The sequence below is a fragment of the Pristiophorus japonicus genome, unplaced genomic scaffold (assembly GCF_044704955.1).
Source record: "Pristiophorus japonicus isolate sPriJap1 unplaced genomic scaffold, sPriJap1.hap1 HAP1_SCAFFOLD_256, whole genome shotgun sequence".
Classification (NCBI taxonomy): domain Eukaryota; kingdom Metazoa; phylum Chordata; class Chondrichthyes; family Pristiophoridae; genus Pristiophorus; species Pristiophorus japonicus.
In genome coordinates, this window is record NW_027252296.1 from 383,823 (window position 1) to 407,400 (window position 23,578).

General features: G+C 43.0%; 1 protein-coding gene across 1 annotated transcript; it reads right to left on the reverse strand.

Annotated features, from left to right (window-relative positions):
• Positions 1-3,687: 3,687 nt before the first annotated feature.
• LOC139247087 (probable G-protein coupled receptor 139) lies at positions 3,688-4,500 on the reverse strand. Its single transcript, XM_070871500.1, has one exon. It carries the CDS (start codon positions 4,498-4,500, stop codon positions 3,688-3,690), a length of 813 nt encoding a protein of 270 aa, XP_070727601.1.
• Positions 4,501-23,578: the final 19,078 nt, after the last annotated feature.

Genomic DNA, 23,578 nt, shown 5'->3' on the forward strand with positions numbered 1-23,578 from the left:
ATGGAAAGTCCGGATTACCCAACAATTCGTTGTTCGCTCGAGGCAGTCTGTGAGATTAGCATATGCTGGGTTAAAAGTTAAAATGGTAGGGTATGTCAGAGTCATTCAGTCATTTTCCATGTGTCAACTTGCTCACTCTGTTTTGGGAGGGGAATATTTTATTGCGTATAGTAAAACAATTAGAAGAGTTGAGTGCCTGGATGCTTAGTTTGAGTAGTTATTCTGTGGCATTTGTGTAACTATTGACTTACCATGGTTTATTCATAGAACGCATAGAATGCAGTGTTCAAAGGCAAAATCTAGTTAAGTAAATATAAAGAAGCAATGTTTTCGCTGTATACACTGGAATTGTGGTTATTGTGTGCATCAGTAGCTCGTTCATACTGGTTTATAATGAAAAAGAAGCAAGCACTGGTTTTCTGTAGTATGAAGTTTCAATAAAGATCTGATCCTGCGATTACTACAACTGAGTATGTGTCTAACCTGACGTTTAAAGCAACAAAATGAAAAGGAACAAAAAGCATTGCTCATGAATGACAGCAGGAGAGAGACAAAAAGGCACGCAAGGCAAGGGAGTGTGTGAATGTGTGTGATAAAGAGAGAGAGAGAGAGACAGAGAGAGAGAGAAAGAGAGAGAGACAGAGAGAGAGAGAGAACCAACTAGAGATCTGGCCATCCTAGACTGGGTGTTGTGAAATGAGAGAGGACTAATTAGCAATCTCGTTGTGTGAGGCCCCCTGGGGAAGAGTGACCATAATATGGTAGAATTCTTTATGATGATGGAGAGTGACAGTGATAATTCAGAGACTAGGGTACTGAACTGAAGGAAAGGTAACTTCGATGGTATGAGACATGAATTGGCTAGGATAAACTGGCAAATGATACTTAAATGTTTGACAGTGGATAGGCAATGGCAGACATTTATAGATTACATGGATGAACCTCAACAATTGTACATCGCTGTCTGGAGTAAAAATAAAACGGGGAAAGTAGCTAAACCGTGGCTAACAAGGGAAATTTAGGATAGAGTTAAATCCAAGGAAGAGGCATATAAATTGGCCAGAAAAATCGTAAACCTGAGGACTGGGAGAAATTAGAATTCAGCAGAGGAAAACAAAGGGTTTAATTAAGAGGGAGAAAATAGAGTATTAGAGGAATTTTCTGGGAACATAAAAAGCTTCTATAGATATGTGAAGAGAAAAAAGATTAGTGAAGACTAACGTAGGTCCCTTGCAGTCAGAATCAGGTGAATTTATAATGGGGAACAAAGAAATGGCAGACCAATTGAACAAATACTTTGGATCTGTCTTCACTAAGGAAGACACAAATAACCTTCTGGAAATACTAGGGGTTCGAGGGTCTAGCGAAAAGGGGGAACTGAAGGAAATCCTTATTAGACAGGAAATTGTGTTGGGGAAAATGATGGGATTGAAGGAGGATAAATCCCCAGGGCCTGATCGGCTGCATCCCAGAGAACTTAAGGAAGTGGCCTAGAAATGGTGGATGCCTTGGTGATCATTTTCAAACATTCTATTGACTCTGAATCAGTTCCTATGGACTGGAGGGTAGCTAATGTAACACCTCTTTTTAAAAAAGGAGGGAGAGAGAAAACAGGGAATTATAGACCGGGTAGCCTGATATCGGTGGTGCGGATGAAATAGCAGCACATTTGGAAAGCAGTGACAGGATAGGTTCAAGTCAGCATGGTCTTATGAAGTGGAAATCATGCTTGACAAATCTTCTAGAATTTTTTGTGGATGTAACTAGTAGAGTGGACAAGGGAGAACCAGTGGATGTGGTGTATTTGGACTTTCAAAAGGCTTTTGGCAAGGTCCCACATAAAAGATTGGTGCACAAAATTAAAGCACATGGTATTGGGGTAATATATTGAACGTGGATAGAGAACTGGTTGGCAGACAGGAAGCAGAGAGTCGGGATAAACGGGTCCTTTTCAGAATGGCAGGCAGTGACTAGTGGGGTGCCGCAGGGTTCAGTGCTGGGACCCCAGCTATTTACAATATACATTAACGATTTAGATGAAGGAATTGAATGTAATATCTACAAGTTTGCAGACGACACGAAGCTGGGTGGCGGTGTGAGCTGTGAGTAGAATGCTCAGATGCTGCAGGGTGACTTGGACAGGTTAGGTGAAAGGGCAAATGCATGGCAGATGCAGCATAATGTGGATAAATGTGAGGTTATCCACTTTTGTGGCAAAAACCGGAAAATAGAATGTTATCTGAATGGTGACAGATTAGGAAAAGGGGAGATGCAACGGGACCTGGGTGTCAAGGTACATCAGTCATTGAAGTTTGGCATGCAGGTACAGCAGGTGGTGAAGAAGGCAAATGGCATGTTGGCCTTCATAGCTAGAAGGTTTGAGTATAGGAGCAGGGAAGTCTTACTGCAATTGTACAGGGCCTTGGTGAGGCCACATCTGGAATATTGTGTTCCGTTTTTGTCTCCTGATCTGAGGAAGGACATTCTTGCTGTTGAGGGAGTGCAGCGAAGGTTCACCAGTTTGATTCTCAGATTGGCAGGACTGACATATGAGAAGAGACTGGATCAACTGGGCTTGTATCCATTGGAGTTTAGAAGAATGAGAGGGGATCTCATAGAAACATATAAAATTCTGACGGGATTGGACAGGTTAGGGTCAGAAGAATGTTCCCGTTGCTGGGGAGTTCCACAACCAGTCGTCACAGTCTAAGAATAAGGGGTAAGCCATTTAGGATCAAGATGAGGAGAAAAGTCTTCACTCAGAGAGTGGTGAACCTGTGGAATTCTCTACCACAGAAAGTTGCTGAGGTCAGTTCATTGGATATATTCAAAAGGGAGTTAGATATGGCCCTCACGGCCAAAAAGATCAAGGAGTATGGAGAGAAAGCAGGAAAGTGGTACTGAGGTTGAATGATGAGCCATGATCTTATTGAATGGTGGTGCAGGCTCGAAGGGCCGAATGTCCTGCTCCTGCACCTAATTTCTATGTTTCTATATTTCGAGGGCAGAGTGAGAAGAGAGGGATGAAAAACCCAAGATGAGAGAGTGAGTAATATATGCCTACATGAAATGTGTGATGGTGATGAACAATGTGTCTCCATAAATGTGATAATATTTATTGTGGATTTGTGGGAGAACGTCATTGTGCAAGTAATATCTCTGGTAGTGTTTTAATGATTTCAGGGTGTTCTGTGATTCAGTTAATATTTACACGGGGACTGACTTAATATGTCCGTGGGCTATCGCTTCCTCCCACTGTAAATATGAGGCAAGGGTTTGTGGGAGTGATTTATTGATTACTGTCAGATATTGGAGTAAAACAATTCAGACAGAGCGTGTCAGTGAGTGTGTTAATATTAATCTGTGGTCTCTATCAGTGTGTTAATAGTCCTCAGGTCAGTGGGAGTGCCTCACAGTTCACTGGGTGACTCTGGTGGTGGGTTAAGATGTACAGAGTGTTTAAGTGATTGTGTTAATATTAATCTGTGGTCTCTGTCAGAATGTTAATAGTCCTCAGGTCAGTGGGAGTCTCTTTCCGTTCACTGATTTTCTCCGGCAGTGGATTATGATGTACGCAGTGTTTTAATGAGCGTGTTAATATTACAGATATCACAAACCCTGCGAGTGAGTGTGGGTCTGACAAAGTATGAGGCAGGATTGAGCTCTAATACTCGTCTCATCATTTAATTATTTTACAATTAAAGTGAAGGGAAATTTCAGCATATGTTTCAACTGCTCTCTGAACTTAGTCTGTGTCAGAGCATAAATACCAGTGTTTGTGCAACAACTCAGGAGCTGGGACATGAATCCCATTTCTTTTACATAGCGAGGTATATATACACTCCTGGACCACATAAACAGCAGCCGATACCATATAGAAACCACCATGAACACCGCCCATAAAAGTATGAAATTGCCCGAGATAACAAACAGTAAAATGATGGATTTATTTCGGCTCTCCATTTCTGGGTCTCTGGAACTCTCCCCACTGCTGGGTCTCCGGAGTCTGGTGCGGGCTCTGCTGGCCACTAAAATGTGCCTGACAGTTAAAGCATTCAGCAGCAGAATCAGAACAAATGGGAGACCTGGTGTGAGAATATAATGAACGAACTCAATGGCAGCCCAGACCGGAGAATTCATATCATGGAATGTTACAAAACAAAACCAGGGGCTGTTCACAAGCTGATATCCACCTGTGAACAGAAAATACCAGGGGATGTTCTTTAAACCACTCAGCACAGTCACTGTTCCCAGAACCACAGTCGCCGTTCTCTTGGTGCAATGTTTAATTTTCAGTTTCTGGCAACAAATGGCCACAAATCGATCAGAGGTGAAAGTGACGGTGAACCAGACAGAACAGTCTGTGACTGCATAAAGCAGGACAGCGTGGATATTACACACCGGGATAGAACCCAGGAAATCAAACTGTTCCTTATAAGCAATTGGAATCTGCCTCAATATCAGGTCGAAGAAAACGACCAGTAGATCCGCCGTTGCCATGGCCACCAGGTAGTGAGTTACACATTTGGAGAGACCGCACTTTCCCCGGGACAGGATCACAATCGTCACTAAGTTCACTGTGAGGAAGATAAATAAGGAGGGACATTATACATCACACTGTGAGCAAGAGCAGCAGTTTGATGGAATTCGGGGTGAATCTGAAACTCCTCAGCCCCATTCAATGGTATACTCTTATTCTATTACCCACAATACAGGTTTATTTGTAGGAATATCGGGAATACATTGTGGAATCAATTAATGAATAGGGATTAATACAAGATGAAATTAACAGATGTGTGATCAATGAGAGATTGTGGTAGATCTAACCTTAGCCCAGGAGACCAAAGCACAACCTGAAGTACCAGGGACACAAAGGCCAAAAACCTCCTCAAGGAACATTTCGTGAGAATGTAAATTCTCCACTAGTAGTCCAACCAACAGAAGCAGTGCCACTAATGCAGAACTGGAGATGATGAGATCATCATCGGCAATCCCTCGAAATCTTGGAAGACTTACTTCCACTCTACAGGTGACTTCTCAGGGTTGTCTCTGTCGGTCTCTGCCACACGTGGGGCAGAGTATGGTTGAAGGAAAGGGTGGGTGGGGAGTCCGGTTTGCCGCACGCTCCTTCCGTTGTCTGCCTGGTAAGCTCTTGGTGACAAAACCTAAGGGACTCATCGCCCTCCCGGAAGCTCTTCCTCCACTTAGGGTGTTCTTTGGCCCGGGATTCCCAGGTGCCGGTGGTGATGTTGCACTTTATCAAGGAGACTTTGACGGTGTCAGTGAAACGTTTCCTCTACCAACCTGGGGCTCGCTTGTCGTGCTGGACCTTTTCATGGATGTCTGCCCTTGCTGACAGTAAGCTCCCAAGGTATGGAAAATTGTCCAAGCTGAGATGAGAAGTGGCACACTGACTGGGCCTCATTGATGAGTGGATGTTTCAGATATTTCAAGATATGTATGTGATTTAAGAGAATTTTGCTGCGACTCTGTGTAAGTAAATGTACTGATATAAGATGAAAACAAACGCAAAATCCCAGGGAATGCTAAACATCTGAAAAAGTGAAAATGCTGGAATTACTCAGCTGCTGAGGATGTTTCCAGTAGAGTGGATAAGGGAGAACCAGTTGATGTGGTATATTTGGACTTTCAGAAGGCGTTCGACAAGGTCCCACACAAGAGATTGATGTGCAAAGTTAGAGCACATGGGATTGGGGGTAGTGTACTGACATGGATTGAGAACTGGTTGTCAGACAGGAAGCAAAGAGTAGGAGTAAATGGGTACTTTTCAGAATGGCAGGCAGTGACTAGTGGGGTACCGCAAGGTTCTGTGCTGGGGCCCCAGCTGTTTACACTGTACATTAATGATTTAGATGAGGGGATTAAATGTAGTATCTCCAAATTTGCGGATGACACTAAGTTGGGTGGCAGTGTGAGCTGCGAGGAGGATGCTGTGAGGCTGCAGAGCGACTTGGATAGGTTAGGTGAGTGGGCAAATGCATGGCAGATGAAGTATAATGTGGATAAATGTGAGGTTATCCACTTTGGTGGTAAAAACAGAGAGACAGACTATTATCTGAATGGTGACAGATTAGGAAAAGGGGAGGTGCAAAGAGACCTGGGTGTCATGGTACATCAGTCATTGAAGGTTGGCATGCAGGTGCAGCAGGCGGTTAAGAAAGCAAATGGCATGTTGGCCTTCATAGCAAGGGGATTTGAGTACAGGGGCAGGGAGGTGTTGCTACAGTTGTACAGGGCATTGGTGAGGCCACACCTGGAGTATTGTGTACAGTTTTGGTCTCCTAACCTGAGGAAGGACATTCTTGCTATTGAGGGAGTGCAGCGAAGGTTCACCAGACTGATTCCCGGGATGGCGGGACTGACCTATCAAGAAAGACTGGATCAACTGGGCTTGTATTCACTGGAGTTCAGAAGAATGAGAGGGGACCTCATAGAAACATATAAAATTCTGACGGGGTTAGACAGGTTAGATGCAGGAAGAATGTTCCCAATGTTGGGGAAGTCCAGAACCAGGGGTCACAGTCTAAGGATAAGGGGTAAGCCATTTAGGACCGAGATGCGGAGGAACTTCTTCACCCAGAGAGTGGTGAACCTGTGGAATTCTCTACCACAGAAAGTTGTTGAGGCCAATTCACTAAATATATTCAAAAAGGAGTTAGATGAGGTCCTTACTGCTAGGGGGATCAAGGGGTATGGCGAGAAAGCAGGAATGGGGTACTGAAGTTGAATGTTCAGCCATGAATTCATTGAATGGCGGTGCAGGCTAGAAGGGCCGAATGGCCTACTCCTGCACCTATTTTCTATGTTTCTATGTTTCTATCTGCGGAGAGAGAAACAGTGTTAACGTTTGAACTCGATGACCTTTTCTTATTATGTACAGAGTCTCCCAAACCAAGGCATAATTCTTAGCATATATTACAAATGTTCATTGGATACAGCAGACTGAAATTCGTCAAATAAAAATTCATATGCAATATCTTTTCTCGACTTAAATATAGAAAAATATGATTTTTGATAAAATCCTATCAAGCTGAGAAACAATAGCCGACACCACCACGGACAGGATGGTGAATTACAGGGAGAGAACTACAATTAACCATTATTTACCGAATTAATAGCTGGATACAAAGGATTACCAGGGACACCGAGAGCAGTGAAGGGTGGGTCAATAACATAGTATCACAGAATCATAGAATCATAGAAGTTTACAGCACGGAAGGAGGCCGCTTCCGTGCCGGCCAAAATTAGGATTTCCACCTAATCCCACTTTCCATCTCTAGGTCCACAACCCTGCAGTTTATAGCACTTCAACTCCACATCGAAGTACTTTTTAAATGTGCTGAGGGATGATGCCACTCCCACCCTTTCAGGCAGGGACTTCCAGATTCCACAACTCTCTTCGTGAAGAAATTTCCTCTCTAATCCCCTCTAAATCTTCTCCCAATTACTTGACATTTATATCTCCTGGTTGTGGACACCTCTGCTAAGGGAAATAGGACCTTTCTATCCACTATTTCTAGGTCCCTCACAACTCTATTCACCTCAGTGAAGTCTCCCCTCAGCCTCCTCTGTTCCAAGGAAAACAAATTCAGCCGATCAAATCTGTCCTCATATTGAGATTCTCCACTCCCGGCAACTTCCTCATAAATCTCTCCAGTGCAATCACGTCCTTCCTGTAATGTGGTGACCAGAACTGCATGCAGTACTCCAGCTGTGGCTTAACACGTGTTTTATACATTTGAAGCATAACCTCAATGTTTAATGTGTTCTTCCTTTACTTTTTAGCCCCACCCAAATGCATTACCTCACCCTTCTCTGGATTGAATTCCATTTGCCACTTTTCTGCCCACCTGACCAGTTGATTGATATCTTCCTGCAGTCCACAGCTTTCTTCTTCAGCATCAACCACACAGCCCATTTTAGTATCATCTGCAAACTTCTTAATCATACCCTATATATTCAAGTCTAGATCATGGTGTATATCACAAAAAGCAAGGGATCTAATACTGAGCCCTCTGGAACCCCACTGGTAACATCCTTCCAGTCACAAAGCACCCATCAAACATTACGCTTTGCTTTCTGCCTTTGTGGTAATTTTAGATCCACTGTGCCCTGGATCCCATGCACTTTTATTTTCGTGGCCTGTCTGCCATGTGGGACATTATCAAAAGACTTGCTAGAATCGATATTCACTACATCATGTGTGTTGCTCTCATCGACCCGACTGGTTTCCTTCCTCAAAAAATGGCATCACGTTAGCCATAAACGACCTTTGCTTAACATAGCCATGCTGACTGTCCTTGATTATAAGTGAAGTTTTATCCTGTCCTTCAGTAGTTTTTCAACTAATTATCCCACCACTGAGGTCAGACTGACCAGCGTGTAATTATTTGGTCGATCACTTTCTCCCTTCTGAAACAAGGTACAACTTTAGCAGCCCTTCAGTCCTCTGGCACCACACCTGACCCTGCGAGGATTGGAAAATGATAGTCAAAGCCTCTGCTCTTTTCACTTTTGCTTCATTTAACAGCCTGGGTTATATTTCTTCAGTCCTGGGGACTTATCCACTTTCAATGCTGCTAAGCTCCTAAATAACTCCACTCTCACTATGTTTATTTTATCTAATATTTCACACTCCTCCTCCTCGATAGCAGTACCTGTTTCTGAAAACAGTCGCAGAGTATTCACTAAGAACCATTCCCACATTGTAGGCCTCCACACACAGCTTGGCGTCATGGTATCGAAAAGCCCTACCCTTTCTTAATTATCCTCTTACTATTAATGTAATTATAAAATATCTTTGGGTTTTCATTGATTTTACTTGCCAATAATTTGTCATGCTCTATCTTTGCTTTCCTAATATACTTTTTAATTTTACCCCTGGACTTTCGATACTCCTCTCGATATTTAGCAGTATTTATCCCTTGGTATCTGTCATAAACCTCACTGTTTTTTCCTTTTCCTACCCTGTATGACCCTTGATATCCAATGGGCTCTGGATTTGTTCATCCTACAGTTTTGTTTAAGGGCACGTATTTGTGCTGACTCCTCCATATCTCCTTGAATATCTCCCACTGCTCTGACACGGATTTGCCTTCAAGTAGCTGTTTCCAGTCCACTATGTTCAAGTTATCTCTCAGCTTAGCAAAAGTTGGCTTTTCCCCAAGTTAGAACGTTTATTCCTGGTCTATCCTTGTCATTTTCCATAACAACCTTAAATCTAACTGAATTATGTTCACTAGCACCTAAATGGTATTCTGTGATTCAAGATGTTGCACCTTTGTTAACACATGGGCTGTTGTTTAAAACTACTGGACAATCCTCGTTACCTAAGAACATAAGAACATAAGAAATAGGAGCAGGAGTAGGCCATACGGTCCCTCGAGACTGCTCCACAATTCAATAAGATCATGGCTGATCTGATCATAGACACAACCCCACTTCCCCACCCACTCTCCATAACCCCTTAACCTTTATTGTTCAAGAAACTGTTGACTTCTGTCTTAAATTTATTCCATGTCCCAGCTTCCACAACTCTCGGAGGCAGCAAATTCCACAGATCCACAACCCTCTGAGAGAAGAACTTCCTCCTCATCTCTGTTTTAAATGGACGGCCCCTTATTCTAAGATCATGCCCTCTAGTTCTAGTCTCCCCCATCAGTGGAAACATCCTCTCTGCATCCACCTTGTCAAGCCCCCTCATAATCTTACACGTTTCGATCAGATCACCTTATCTCATTTGGTCTCCATGGCCAGATCAGCCATGATCTTGTTGAAGGGTGGAGCAGGCTCGAGGGGCTGGATGGCCCACTCATGTTCCTAATTCTTATGTTCTTATGTTGTCCCTGAAAGCCGCTTCACCTGCCCAGCTTCATTCCTAAAACTGAATCCAGAACAGACATCTTACATGTTGGGCTCACTACATGGATAGTAATTCAGTGAATCATGCTTCAAAGAAGTGCTAGCTGAACAAAGAGTTTAAGCAGGAACAGCAAGATTAGTGTGGGGGAAAATGAGAAGAACAGTAATAAAATTAAACTTGCTTTATAGAATAAAACGCTGAATACAGACACTTACGAGGGAGAACAATATTAGCAAGGATTGTCCAGCGATTCTAAACAACAGCCCATTTGTTAAGAAAGATGCAGCAACTTGAAACACAGAATAACTTAACTTAATTTCTCATGCTAAATAGTAAAGATAATATCACAGTGCACATGGTTTATAGAATCGATATCTGGTTGTAGATGCTTACTAGGAACACCAACAAGAGCGAGGAGGGGATAATAAATCTTCTCAATATCCCAAAATATTCTCGTTATCCGCCTCTCTTCACGCCATGACACAACGCTGCCCCAAGCCATGCTTTCCCTTTTGCGAGTCGCAGGTAATAGTTTTGCTGAAGAAAACGAGCTGACTGTGTGAGGTGACACAGTGAAGGCAGTTCTTTATTTAGAGAAGAGAGAAATCCCGAGTGACATCATCAGGCATCATTGTAATTGGCATCAATTACAGTCATTCGAAAAACAGACTCATTGAACCATTATCACCACAACACTTTACAGCAACACAATCTAGCTCACCTTAGATAAACATGTTGAAATTATAAGAGAGCAAATGAACAATATTTCGCCCGCCCATAAAGTAGTGAGGACAGAACATATATAACGAATTCACTTTCTGTATTGAGCAACAAGTGAAAACAGATGAGAAAGTGGCAGAAAAATAGAAGTAATAAAAGAAGAATAAAGGTGGATTTCCCAATCTTCTTCTCTGATTTATTCCAGTGTAGATAACAGGCTATACATCTCAGATTTAATAAGTTTCCTGAAACGGCCAGAACCACAGACCTTGACCACATGACACTGCTACCAGCTCACTCGAAATATTCCATTTCCATGCCCTGGAGTTTACACTTATCTCACTTCAGTCCTGGAATTTCATTCCCAGGCAGTAACTTTATTGCCCGAAACTGTAACAGGTTTGTGTTCAGTGGTATATGCATCTCGACGTAATGAAGTCTCATGGTCTCAGGTCCTACCTGGGCAAGACAACCTCCAACTGATTACCACCAGCAAGCTCAGTTGATGAATCAGTGTTTCTCCATGTTGGAAACCACTTGGAAGAAGAACTGAGCATAGCAAGGGCATAGCATATACTCTAGATGGGAGACTTCAATGTCCATCACCAAGAGTGGCTCAGTAGAAGTAAATACTGATGGAGCTGGCCGAAGACAAAATGATATAGCTGCCAGACTGGGCCTGAGGCAGAGAGCACCATGACGGAAAAATATACTTGACTTTGTCCTCAGCAATCTACATGTCGCAAATGCATCGATCCAATAAGTATTGGTAGCAATGACCACCTCACGGTTATTGTGGAGACAAAGTCCTATATTCACATTGAGGACGTCCTCCATCGAACTGTGTGCCACTGTGCTAAATGGGATAGATTCAAAACAGATGACGCAGTTCAAAGCTTGGAAAACCTGAAGCGATGTGGACCCTGAGCAGCAGAAAAATTATTCCAGCACAGTCTTTAACCTCTTGGCTTGGCATATCCGTCAAGCTACCATTGTCATCAAGCCAGGGAGCCAACACTGTTTCAATGAGGTATGTAGACGAGCATACCAGGAGCCGCAACTGGCTTACCTAAAAATGAAGTGGCAAGTTCGGCAAGCTACAAAACAGCACAATATCCATGTTAAACAATGGGGGCAGCATGCTGTAGACCGAGCTGAGCAGTTCCACAGCCAACGGATATAGTGAAGACTAATGTGTGTACCTTGCAGTCAGAATCAGGTCAATTCATAATGGGGAGCAAGGAAATGGCAGACCAATTGACCAAATATTTTGGCTCTGTCTTCACGAAGGAAGACAGGAATAACCTCCCGAAAATACCAGGGAACCGAGGGTCTAGTGAAAAGGAGGTACTGAAGGAACAGAGGGAAATCCTTATTAGCCAGGAAATGGTGTTACAGAAATTGATGGGATGGAAGGCCGATAAATCCCCGGGGCCTGATAGTCTGCATCCCAGAGTACATAAGGAAGTTGCCCTAGAAATAGTGGATGCATTGGTGGTCATTTTACAACAGACTATTGACTCTGGATCAGTTCCAATGGACTGGAGGGTAGCTAATGTAAAACGACTTTTAAAAAAGGAGGGAAAGAGAAAACAGGGATTTATAGACCAGTTAGCCTGACATCGGTAGTGGGGAAAATGTTGGAATCAATTATTAACATAGAAACGTAGAAAATAGGTGCAGGAGTAGGCCATTCAGCCCTTCTAGCCTGCACTGCCATTCAATGAGTTCATGGCTGAACATGCAACTTCAGTACCCAATTCCTGCTTTCTCGCCATACCCCTTGATCTGCCTAGTATTAAGGATGAAATAGCAGCACATTTGGAAAGCAGTGACAGGATCGGTCCAAGTCAGCATAGATTTATGAAAGGGAAATCATGCTTGACAAAAGGGAGAACCAGTGAATGTGGTGTATGTGGATATTCAAACGGCATTTGACAAGGTCCCACACAAAAGATTAGTGTGCATAATTAAAGTACGTGTTGTGGGGCGTAATATATTGATGTGGAGAGCGGACTGGTTGGCAGACAGGAAGCAAAAAGTCGGAATAAACGGGTCTATTTCAGAATGGCAGGCAGTGAATAGTGGAGTACCGCAAGGTTCAGTGCTGGGACCCCAGCTATTTAAAATATGCATTAATGTTTTAGATGAAGGAATTGAATGTAATATCTCCAAGTTTGCACATTACACTAAGCTGGGTGGCGGTGTGAGCAGCAGGATACTAAGAGGCTGCAGATTGTCTTGGACAGGTTATGTGAGTGGGCAAAAGCATGGCACATGCAGTATACTGTAGATAAATGTGAGGTTAAACAGGAAGGCAAAATAATATCTGAATGGTGACAGATTAGGAAAAGGGGAGGTGCAACGAGACTTTGGTGCCATGGTCCATCAGTCATTGAAGGTTGGCATGCAGGTACAGCAGGTGGTGAAGAAGACATAGAAACATAGAAACATAGAAAATAGGTGCAGGAGTAGGCCATTCGGCCCTTCGAGCCTGCACCACCATTCAATAAGATCATGGCTGATCATTCACCTCAGTACCCCTTTCCTGCTTTCTCTCCATACCCCTTGATCCCTTTAACCGTAAGGGCCATATCGAACTCCCTCTTGAATATATCTAACGAACTGGCCTCAACAACTCTCTGCGGCAGGGAATTCCACAGGTTAACAACTCTCTGAGTGAAGAAGTTTTTCCTCATCTCAGTCCTAAATGGCCTACCCCGTATCCTAAGACTGTGACCCCTGGTTCTGGACTTCCCCAACATCGGGAACATTCTTCCCGCATCTAACCTGTCCAGTACTGTCAGAATCGTATACGTTTCTATGAGACCTCCTCTCATCCTTCTAAACTCCAGTGTATAAAGGCCGAGTTGATCCAGTCTCTCCTCATATGTTCGTCCAGCCATCCCTGGAATCAGTCTGGTGAACCTTCGCTGCACTCCCTCAATAGAAAGACAGTCCTTCCTCAGATTAGGCGACCAAAACTAGACATAATATTCCAGGTGAGGCCTCACCAAGACCCTGTACAACTGCAGTAAGACCTCCCTGCTCCTATACTCAAATCCCCTCGCTATGAAGGCCAACATACCATTTGCTTTCTTCACCGCCTGCTGTACCTGCATGGCAACTTTCAATGACTGATGTACCATGACACCCAGGTCTCATTGCACCTCCCCTTTTCCTAATCTGCCACCATCCAGATAATATATTGCATTCGTGTGTTTGCCACCAAAGTGGATAATCTCAGATTTATCCACATTATACTGCATCTGCCATGCATTTGCCCACTCAGCTAACCTGTCCAAATCACCCTGCAGCCTCTTAGCATCCTCCTCACAGCTCAAGGCAAATGGCATTTTGGCCTTCATAGCGAGAAATGTGGCCAAAGGTCAGATCTTCACAATCCAAATCCTTTAATAATGCAGCATGAAAACTGGTGATAAAAAATAAAAGACAGATCTAACATTCTTGTAAGTGAACATTTACAATCGAATAAATGCAGTAATAAAGAGAAATTACTTAGCTCACACTGTTCTTCACATATAAATACAACAATTCCAGAGCCATTGGATGAGGAGAAGATATTTACATCACTGAACTTCTGGGAAGGTTTGATGCAGCAAGAGGTCTATCTTTTAATCACTAAAAGTTACAGACAGTCTGAGCTAAAGTGCATGCTTGTTTACTCTCCTTGCTGTGTTGTTTTTCTCTTTGGTTTTGCATTCTCTTTGTTCTTTTCCGTCCAAACGGAAAAACGCCACCCTGTGGTGCAGTATTTCATGACAACTACTGTGTCCAGAATTAAACTGGCTCCAATAAATCCATTCTATATTCCTATATTTCAAGATTCTAATATTCCAATATTCCCATATTCCTATATTCCAATATTCCTACATATCCTCTATTCCAATGTTCCAATATTCCCAGAGACTAGATGCAGGAGCAGTCCATTCGGCCCTTCGAGCCTGCACCACCATTCAATAAGATCATAGCTGATCATTCCCTCAGTAGCCTGTTCCTGCTTTCTCGCCATTACCCCTCGATCCCCTCAGCTGTAAGGGCCATATTTAACTCCCCATTGAATATATCCAATGAACTGACATCAACAACTCTCTGCGAAAGGGAATTCCACAGGTTAACAACTCTCTGAGTGAAGAAGTTTCTCCTCATCTCAGTCCTAACTGGCTTACCACTTATCCTTAGACTGTGTCCTCTGGTTCTGGACTTCCCCAACATCGGGAACATTCTTGCCGCATCTAACCTGTCCAATCCTATCAGAATCTTATACGTTGCCATAAGAGCCCCTCTCATCCTTCTGAACTCCAGTGAATACAGGCCCAGTCGATCCAGTCTCTCCTCATATGTCAGTCCAGCCATCCCAGGAATCATTCTGGTGAACCTTCACTGCACGCCCTCAATAGCAAGAACGTCCTTCCTCAGATTAGGAGACCAAAACTGAACACAATATTGCAGGTGACGTCTCACCAAGGCCCTGTACAACTGCAGTAAGATCTCGCTTCTCCTATACTCAAATCCCCTAGCTATGAAGGCCAACATACCATTTGCCTTCTTCACCGCCTGCTGTACCTGCATGCCAACTTTCAATGACTGATGTACGATGACACCCAGATCTCGTTGCACCTCCCCTTTTCCTAATCTGCAACCATGCAGATAATATTCTGCCTTCGTGTTTTTGCCACCAAAGTGGATAACCTCACATTTTTCCACATTATACTGCATCTGCCATGCATTTGCCCACTCACCCAACCTGTCCAAATCACCCTGCAGCCTCTTAGTGTCCACCTCACAGCTCACACTGCCACCCTTTTAGTGTCATCTGCAAATTTGGAGATACACTCAATTCCTTCATCTAAATCATTAATATTCATTGTAAAAAACTGGGTTACCAGCACTGAGCCCTGCGGCACTCCACTAGTCACTGCCTGCCATTCTGAACAGGACCCGTTTATCCCGACTCTCTGTTTCCTGTCTGCCAACCAGTTCTCTATCCATGTCAATACATTACCCCCAATAATTTTAATTTTGTACACAATTTCTTGTGTGGGATCTTATCAAAAGTCCAAATGCACCACATCCAGTGGTTCTCCTTTGTCCACTCCACAAGTTACACCCTCAAAAATTTCCAGAAGACTTGTCAAGCATGATTTGCCTTTCATAAATCCATGCTGACTTGGACCGATCCTGTCACTGCTTTCCAAATGCGCTGCTATTACATCTTTAATAATTGATTCCAACATTTTCCCCACTACTGATGTCAGGCTAACCAATCTTTAGTTAGGTGTTTTCTCTCTCCCTCCTTTATTAAAAAGTGATGTTACTTTAGCTATGCTCCAGTCAATAGGTACTGATCCAGAGTCGATAGACTGTTGGGAAATCATCACCAATGCATTCACTATATCTAGGGACATTTCCTGACGTACTCTGGGATGCAAACTCTCAGGCCCCGGGCATTTATTGGCCTTCAATATCATCAATTTCCCGAAAACAATTTCTTGCCTAATAAGGATTTCCTTCAGTTCCTCCTTCTCACTAGACACTCGGTCCCCTAGTATTTCTGGAAGGTTATTTGTGTCTTCCTTCGTGAAGACAGAACCAAAGTATTTGTTCAACTGGTCTGCCATTTCTTTGTTACCCAATATGAATTCACCTGAAGCTGACTGCAAGGGACCTACGTTTGTCTTCACAATCTTTTTCTCTTCACGTATCTATAGAGGCTTTTGCAGTCGGTTTTTATGTTCCCGGCAAGTTTCCTCTTACACTCTAGTTCACCCTCCTATTTAAACCCTTTGTCCTTTTCTGCTAAATTCTAGATTTCTCCCCTCCTCAGGTTTGCTGCTTTTTCAGGCCAATTTATATGCCTCTTCCTTCAATTTAACACTATCCTAAATTTCCCTTGTTAGCCACAGTTGAGCCACCTTCCCCGTTGTATTTTTACTCCAGACAGGGATGTGTAATTGTTGAAGTTAATACATATGATCTTTTAATGTTTGCCATTGCCTATCCACCATCAACCTTTTAAGTATCATTCATCAGTCTATTCTGGCCAATTCATGTCTCATACCATCAAAGTTACCTTTCCTAATATTCAGGACCCTAGTCTCTGAATTAACTGTCTCACTCTCCATCTTAATACAGAATTCAACCATATTATGTTCACTCTTCCCCAAGGGGCCTCACACAACAAGATTGCTAATTAGTCCTTTCTCATTACACATCACCCAGTCTAGAATGGCCTGCATTCTAGTTGGTTCCTCGACATATTGGTCAAGAAAACCATCCCAACAAAACTCCAGGAAATCCTCCTCCACCGTATTACTACTAGATTGGTTAGCCCAATCTATATGTAGATTAAAGTCGCCCATGTTAACTGCTGTACCTTTATTGCACACATCCCTAATCTGTTGTTTGATGCTGTCCCCAACCTCACTACTACTGTTTGCTGGTCTGTACACAACTCCCACTAGCTTTTTCGGCCTTTTGCTATTCCGCAGCTCCACTGATACAAATTCCACATCATCCATCTAATGTCCTTCCTTACTATTGCGTTAATTTCCTCTTTAACCAGCAATGCTACCCCACCACCTATTTCTTTCTGTCTATATTTCCTGAATGTTGAATACCCCTGGATCTTGAATTCCGAGCCTTGGTCACCCTGGTGCCATGTCTCCGTGGTGCCAATAATATCATATTCGTTAATTGCTGCCTGTGCAGTTAATTCGACCATATTATTACGAATACTACTCGCATTGAGATCCAGAGCCTTCAGGCTTGTCCTTTTAACACACTTTGCCCCGATAGAATGTTGCTATCATCGACCCTTTTTGATTTTTGCCTTGGGTTTCCCTGCCCTCCAGTTTTGCTTTTCTTTTTTCTATATTTTGCTTCTGCCCCCATTCTACTTCCCTTTGTCACCCTGCATAGGTCCCCTGCCATATTAGTTTAACCTCTCCCCAACAGCACTTGCAAAAACTCCTCCTAGGATATTGGTTCCGGTCCTGCCCAGTTGCAGCCCATCCGGTTTGAAATGGGACCAACTCCCCCAGAACCGTTTCCAATGTCCCAAGAATTTGAATCCCTCCCTTCTGCACGACTCCTCAAGCCACATATTGATCTGAGCTATCCTGCGATTCCTACTCTGACTAACATGCGGCACTGGTAGCAATCCCGAGATTACTACCTTTGAGGTCCTACTTTTTAATTTAACTCCTAGCTCCCTAAATTCAGCTTGTAGGACCCCGTCCCATTTTTAACCTATATCGTTGGTACCTATATACACCACGACAACTGGCTGTTCACCCTCCCCCTCCAAAATGTCGCAACCATTCGAGACATCATTGACCCTTGCACCAGGGAGGCAACATACCATCCTGGAGTCTCGATGGCGGCCGCAGAAACGTCTATCTATTCCCCTTACAATAGAATCCCCTATCACTATCGCTCTCCCATTCTTTTTCCTGCCCTCCTGTGCAGCAGAGCCACCCACGGTGCTATGGACTTGGCTGCTACTGCCCGCACCCGATGAGTTATCCCACCCAGCAATACCCAAAACAGTGTATCTGTTTTGGAGGGGGATGACCGCAGGCGACCTCTGCACTACCTTCCTTCCACTGCTCTTCCTGTTACTCTCCCATTCCCTATCTGTCTGTGTACCCTTTACCTGTGGTGTGACCAACTCACTAAATGTGCTACTCACGTCATCTTCAGCATCGTGGATGCTCCAGAGTGAATCCACCCGGAGCTCCAGTGCCACAATGCAGTCTGTCAGGAGCTGCAGCAGGATACACCTCCCACACATGCAGTCGTCAGGGATACTGAAAGCGTCCCTGAGTTCCCAAATAGGAGGAGCATGACACGTGTCCGAGCTCTCCTGCCATGTCGTAACCCCTACATTAACTTAATTTGGCAACAACAATGGTAAAGGTTTCCTACTGATAAATGAAAAGAAACAGAAAAACTACTCACCAATCACCAGTCAATCACTTACCCCCTTTGCTGTCAGCTTTTGATTTCTTTCTACTTCTTTGTTTACCTACTGCCCCTGCACCTGCACCTGCCTCCTCGAACATCTGCCTCCTCAGCTTGTGGACCTTTTATCGGCCTCCAAATCCTCAGACTCCCGCTCCTCGATCTCCCGTCTCCTCCGACACCGAGCCTTTTATTGGCCTCTGCCTCCCTGTGCTCCCGTTGCTCGATCTCCCGTCTCCTCCGACACTGAGCCTTTTATAGGCCTCCAACTCCCAGGAATCCCGCTCCTCGATCTCCCGTCTCCTCCGACGCCGAGCCTTTTATAGGCCTCCAACTCCCCGGACTCCTGATCCTCGATCTCCCGTCTCCTCCGACACCGAGCCTTTTATCAGCCTCCAACTCCCAGGAATCCCGCTCCTCGATCTCCCATCTCCTCCGACGCCGAGCCTTTTATAGGCCTCCGACTCCCAGGAATCTCGATCCTCGATCTCCCATCTCCTCCGACACCGAGCCTTTTATAGGCCTCCAACTCCCAGGAATCCCGCTCCTCGATCTCCCATCTCCTCCGACACCGAGCCTTTTATAGGCCTCCAACTCCCCGGACTCCTGATCCTCGATCTCCCATCTCCTCCGACACCGAGCCTTTTATAGGCCTCCAACTCCCCGGACTCCTGATCCTCGATCTCCCATCTCCTCCGACACCGAGCCTTTTATCAGCCTCCAACTCCCCGGACTCCTGATCCTCGATCTCCCGTCTCCTCCGACACCGAGCCTTTTATAGGCCTCCGACTCCCAGGAATCCCGCTCCTCGATCTCCCATCTCCTCCGACGCCGAGCCTTTTATCAGCCTCCAACTCCCAGGAATCGCGCTCCTCGATCTCCCGCCTATTCCGACGCCGAGCCTTTTATAGGAATCCAGGATCACAGAAATATTGGAATATTGGAATATAGGAATACTGGAATATTGGGATATAAGAATATAGGAATAGTTAATCTTAGCATCATAGGAATATTGAATCATATATATCTTCCTATATTCCTTTGATGCTTTAAGAACATAAGAACTTAAGACATAAGAAAAGGAGTAGGCCATATGGCCCCTCGGGCCAGCTCTGCCATTTAATACGATAATGGCTGATCCGATCATGGGTTCAGGTCCACTACCAGGATCCTATATTCCCAGGATCCTATATTCCTATCTTCCAAGATTCCCATATTCTTATATTCCAATATTCATAAATTCATATATTGTTATATTATCAGGATCCTATATTCCTATGATACTGTATTGCTGTACTACACTCCAATATTCCTATATTCCTAAGTTCCTGTGTTCCTATATTTCTATGATCCTATGTTCTGATGATCCCATATTCCTATAATCCCATCACCATATATTCCAATGATAGAACGTTACTATATTTCTAAGGGGCTATATTCCTATATACCTCTATTTCTCTATTCCTATCATCCTGTATTCGGATAATCCTATATTCCTATATTCCAATATTTTTTATTCCCATGACTCTATATTACTAGGATCCAATATTCCTATATTCCTAAGAAACTATCTTCCTATATATCTCTATTCGTATATTCCTATATTTCCATGATACTATATTCCTATGATCCTATATTTCTATATTGCCATGTTTCTATATTCCTATGATGCTAATATTAAATATTCCTATATATTCCTACTTACCTATATTCCTATATTCCAATATTCCAATGATCCTGTATTCCTATATTCCTGTATTCACCTGATCCTATATTAATGATGCTACAATCCAATGATCCTATATTCCTTTTTTCCTACATTCCTATGTTCCTAAATTCCTATGTTCCTATATTCCTATGATGCTATGATCTTATCTACCTATATTCCTTTGATCCTATAAGAAAATAAGAATGTAAGAAATCAGAAAAGGAGTAGGCCATACGGCCTCTTGGGCCAATTCTGCCATTTAATACGATAATGGCTGATACGGTAATGGACTCAGGACCACTTCCCTGCTCGCTCGCCATAACCCCTTATTCCCTCATCATTTAAGAAGCTGCCGAACTCTGTCTTAAATATATTCAATGTCCCAGCTTCCACAGCTCTCTGAGGCAGCGAATTCCACAGATTTACAACCCTCTGAGTGAAGAAATTCCTCCTCATCTCAGTTTCAAATGGACGACACCTTACTCCAAGATTATGCGGCCTAATCCTAGTCTCCCCTATCCGTTGAAACATCCTCTCTGCATCCACCTTGTCAAGCCCCCTCATAATCTTCTAAATTTCGATAAGATCACCTCTCATTCTTCTAAATTCCAATGAATAGAGACCCAACCTACTCAATCTTTCCTCATAATTTAACCCCCTCATCTCCGGAATCAACCGAGTGAACCTTCTCTGAACTGCCTCCAAAGCAAGTATATCCTTTCGTAAATATGGAAACCAAAACTGCATGCAGTACTCCAGGTGTGGCCTCACCAATACCCTGTATAACTGGAGCAAGACTTCCCTGCTTTTATACTCCATCCCCTTTGCAATAAAGGCCAAGATTCTATTGGCCTTCCTGATCACTTGCTCTGCCTGCATACTCTCCTTTTGTGTTTCATGCACAAGCAGCGCAAGGTCCGAGCTGTCCTGCAGCACTTTGCAATCTTTCTCCATTTAAATAAGAACATGGTCTTTGACTTTTTCATGCCAAAGTGCATGACCTCACACTTTCCAACATTATACTCCATCTGCCAAATTTTTGCCCACTCACTTAGCCTGTCTATGTCCTTTTGCAGATTTGTTGTGTCCTCCTCACTCACTGCTTTTCCTCTCACCTTTATATCGACAGCAAACTTTTCTACGTTACACTCGGTCCATTCTTCCAATTCATTAATATAGATAGTAAATAGTTGGGATCCAAGCACTGATCCCAGCACCCCACTAGTTACCGATTGCCACGCTGAGAATGACCCATTTATCCCGACTCCCTGTTTTTTGTTAGTTAGCCAATCCTCTATCCATGCTAATATATTACCCCCAACCCGTGAACTTTTATCTTGTGCAGTAACCTTTTATATGGCACCTTGTCAAATGTCTTCTGGAAGTAAAAATACAGGACATCCACTGGTTCCCCTTTATCCATCCTGTTTGTTACATCCTCAAAGAATTCCAGCAAATTTGTCAAACATGACTTCCCCTTCATAAATCCATGCTGACTCTGCCTGACCGAATTTTGCTTTCCCAAATGTCCTGCTGCTGCTTCTTTAATAATCGACTCCAACATTTTTCCAACCACAAATGGTCTATAGTTTCCTGCTTTTTCCCTGCCTCCTTTTTTAAATAGCAGCGTTACTTTTGCAGTTTTTCAATCTGCTGGGACCTCCCCAGCATCGAGGGAATTTTGTTAAATTACAACCAATGCATCCACTATCACTGCCGTTACTTCTCTTCAGACCATAGGATGTGAGCCATCAGGTCCAGGGGATATATCCGCCTTTAGTCCCATTATCTTACTGAGTACCACCTCCTTAGTGATTGTGATTGTGTTAAGTTCCTCCTCCCCTATAGCACCTTGACTATCCACTGTTGAGATATTGTTTGTGTCCTCTACCATAAAGACTGATCCAAAATATTTGTTCAGAGTTTCTGCCATCTCCATGTTCCCCATTACTAATTCCCCGGTCTCATCGTCTGAGGGACCAACATTTACTGTAGCCATTATTTTCCTTTTTATATACCGATAATAACTTTTGCTATCTGTTTTTAAAGTTCGTGCTCGTTTACTTTCATAGTTTATCTTCCATTTCTTAATAATTATTTTAGTCGTTCTTTGCTGGCTTTTAAAATCTTCCCATTCCTCTATCCTCCCACTAGTTTTGGTCACTTAGTATGCCCTTGTTTTTAACTGGATACTGTCCTTTATTTCTTTAGTTAGCCGCGGATGGCTATCTTTTCTTCCTATATTCCTATGATCCTTTATTCCCTATATTCATGTATTCCCATGATCCTGTATTCCTATAATTCAGATTCCTACATTTCTATATTCCTTTGATCCTATAATCCTAAATTCCATTGATCCTAAATTCCAACATTCCTAAGATCCTATATTCTATGGGCCTACATTCCAATATTCCTATGATCCTATATTCCAATATTCCCATTATCCTGTATTCCAATATTCCTATATTCTTATCTTCTATTATTCCAATATTCCTATGATCCTATATTCTAAGATTCCTATATTCAAATGATCCTGACTTACTGTGAACTGGTATTCGACTGTTTCAATATTCATATATTCCAATATCCATATATTCCGATAATCCATTATTCCAATATTCAAAAATTCCATTATTTCTATATTCCAATATACCTATATTCCCATAGACCAGCATTCCCATATTTCAATATTAAAATATTACAATATTACAAAATTGCAAGTTTACAATATTCCAATATTCCTTTCTTGCTATATTCCTATATTCAAATATTCCAATATTCCATTATTACAATATTACACTATTTCAATATTCCAAGATTACAATTTTTAAATATTCCTTTATTCCTATATTCCAATATTCCAATATTCCTATCTTCGAAGATTGCAATATTCCTATACCCAATATTCATAAGTTCATTTATTCATATACTATCATGATCCCATCGTCCTATGATCATATATTCCTGTGTTCCCATGGTTCTATATTCCTAAATTCCTATGATCCTATCTCCATATGAGCCTAAGATCCTATATTCCTATGACCGTATATACATATATGCAGGACGTGTGTCCAGCTGCTGCTCCTGACAGACTGCATTGTGACACTGGAGCTGCGCACAGATTCATTGTGGAGCATCCGCGGTACTGAGGATGTCATGAAGAGAACATTTAGTGAGTTGGTCACACCGCAGCTGAAGTTTACACAGGCAGATAGGGAATGGGTGACCAAGAGGCAGAGCTGGAGAAGGAAGGTAGCGCAGGGGTCCCTTGCAGTCATCTC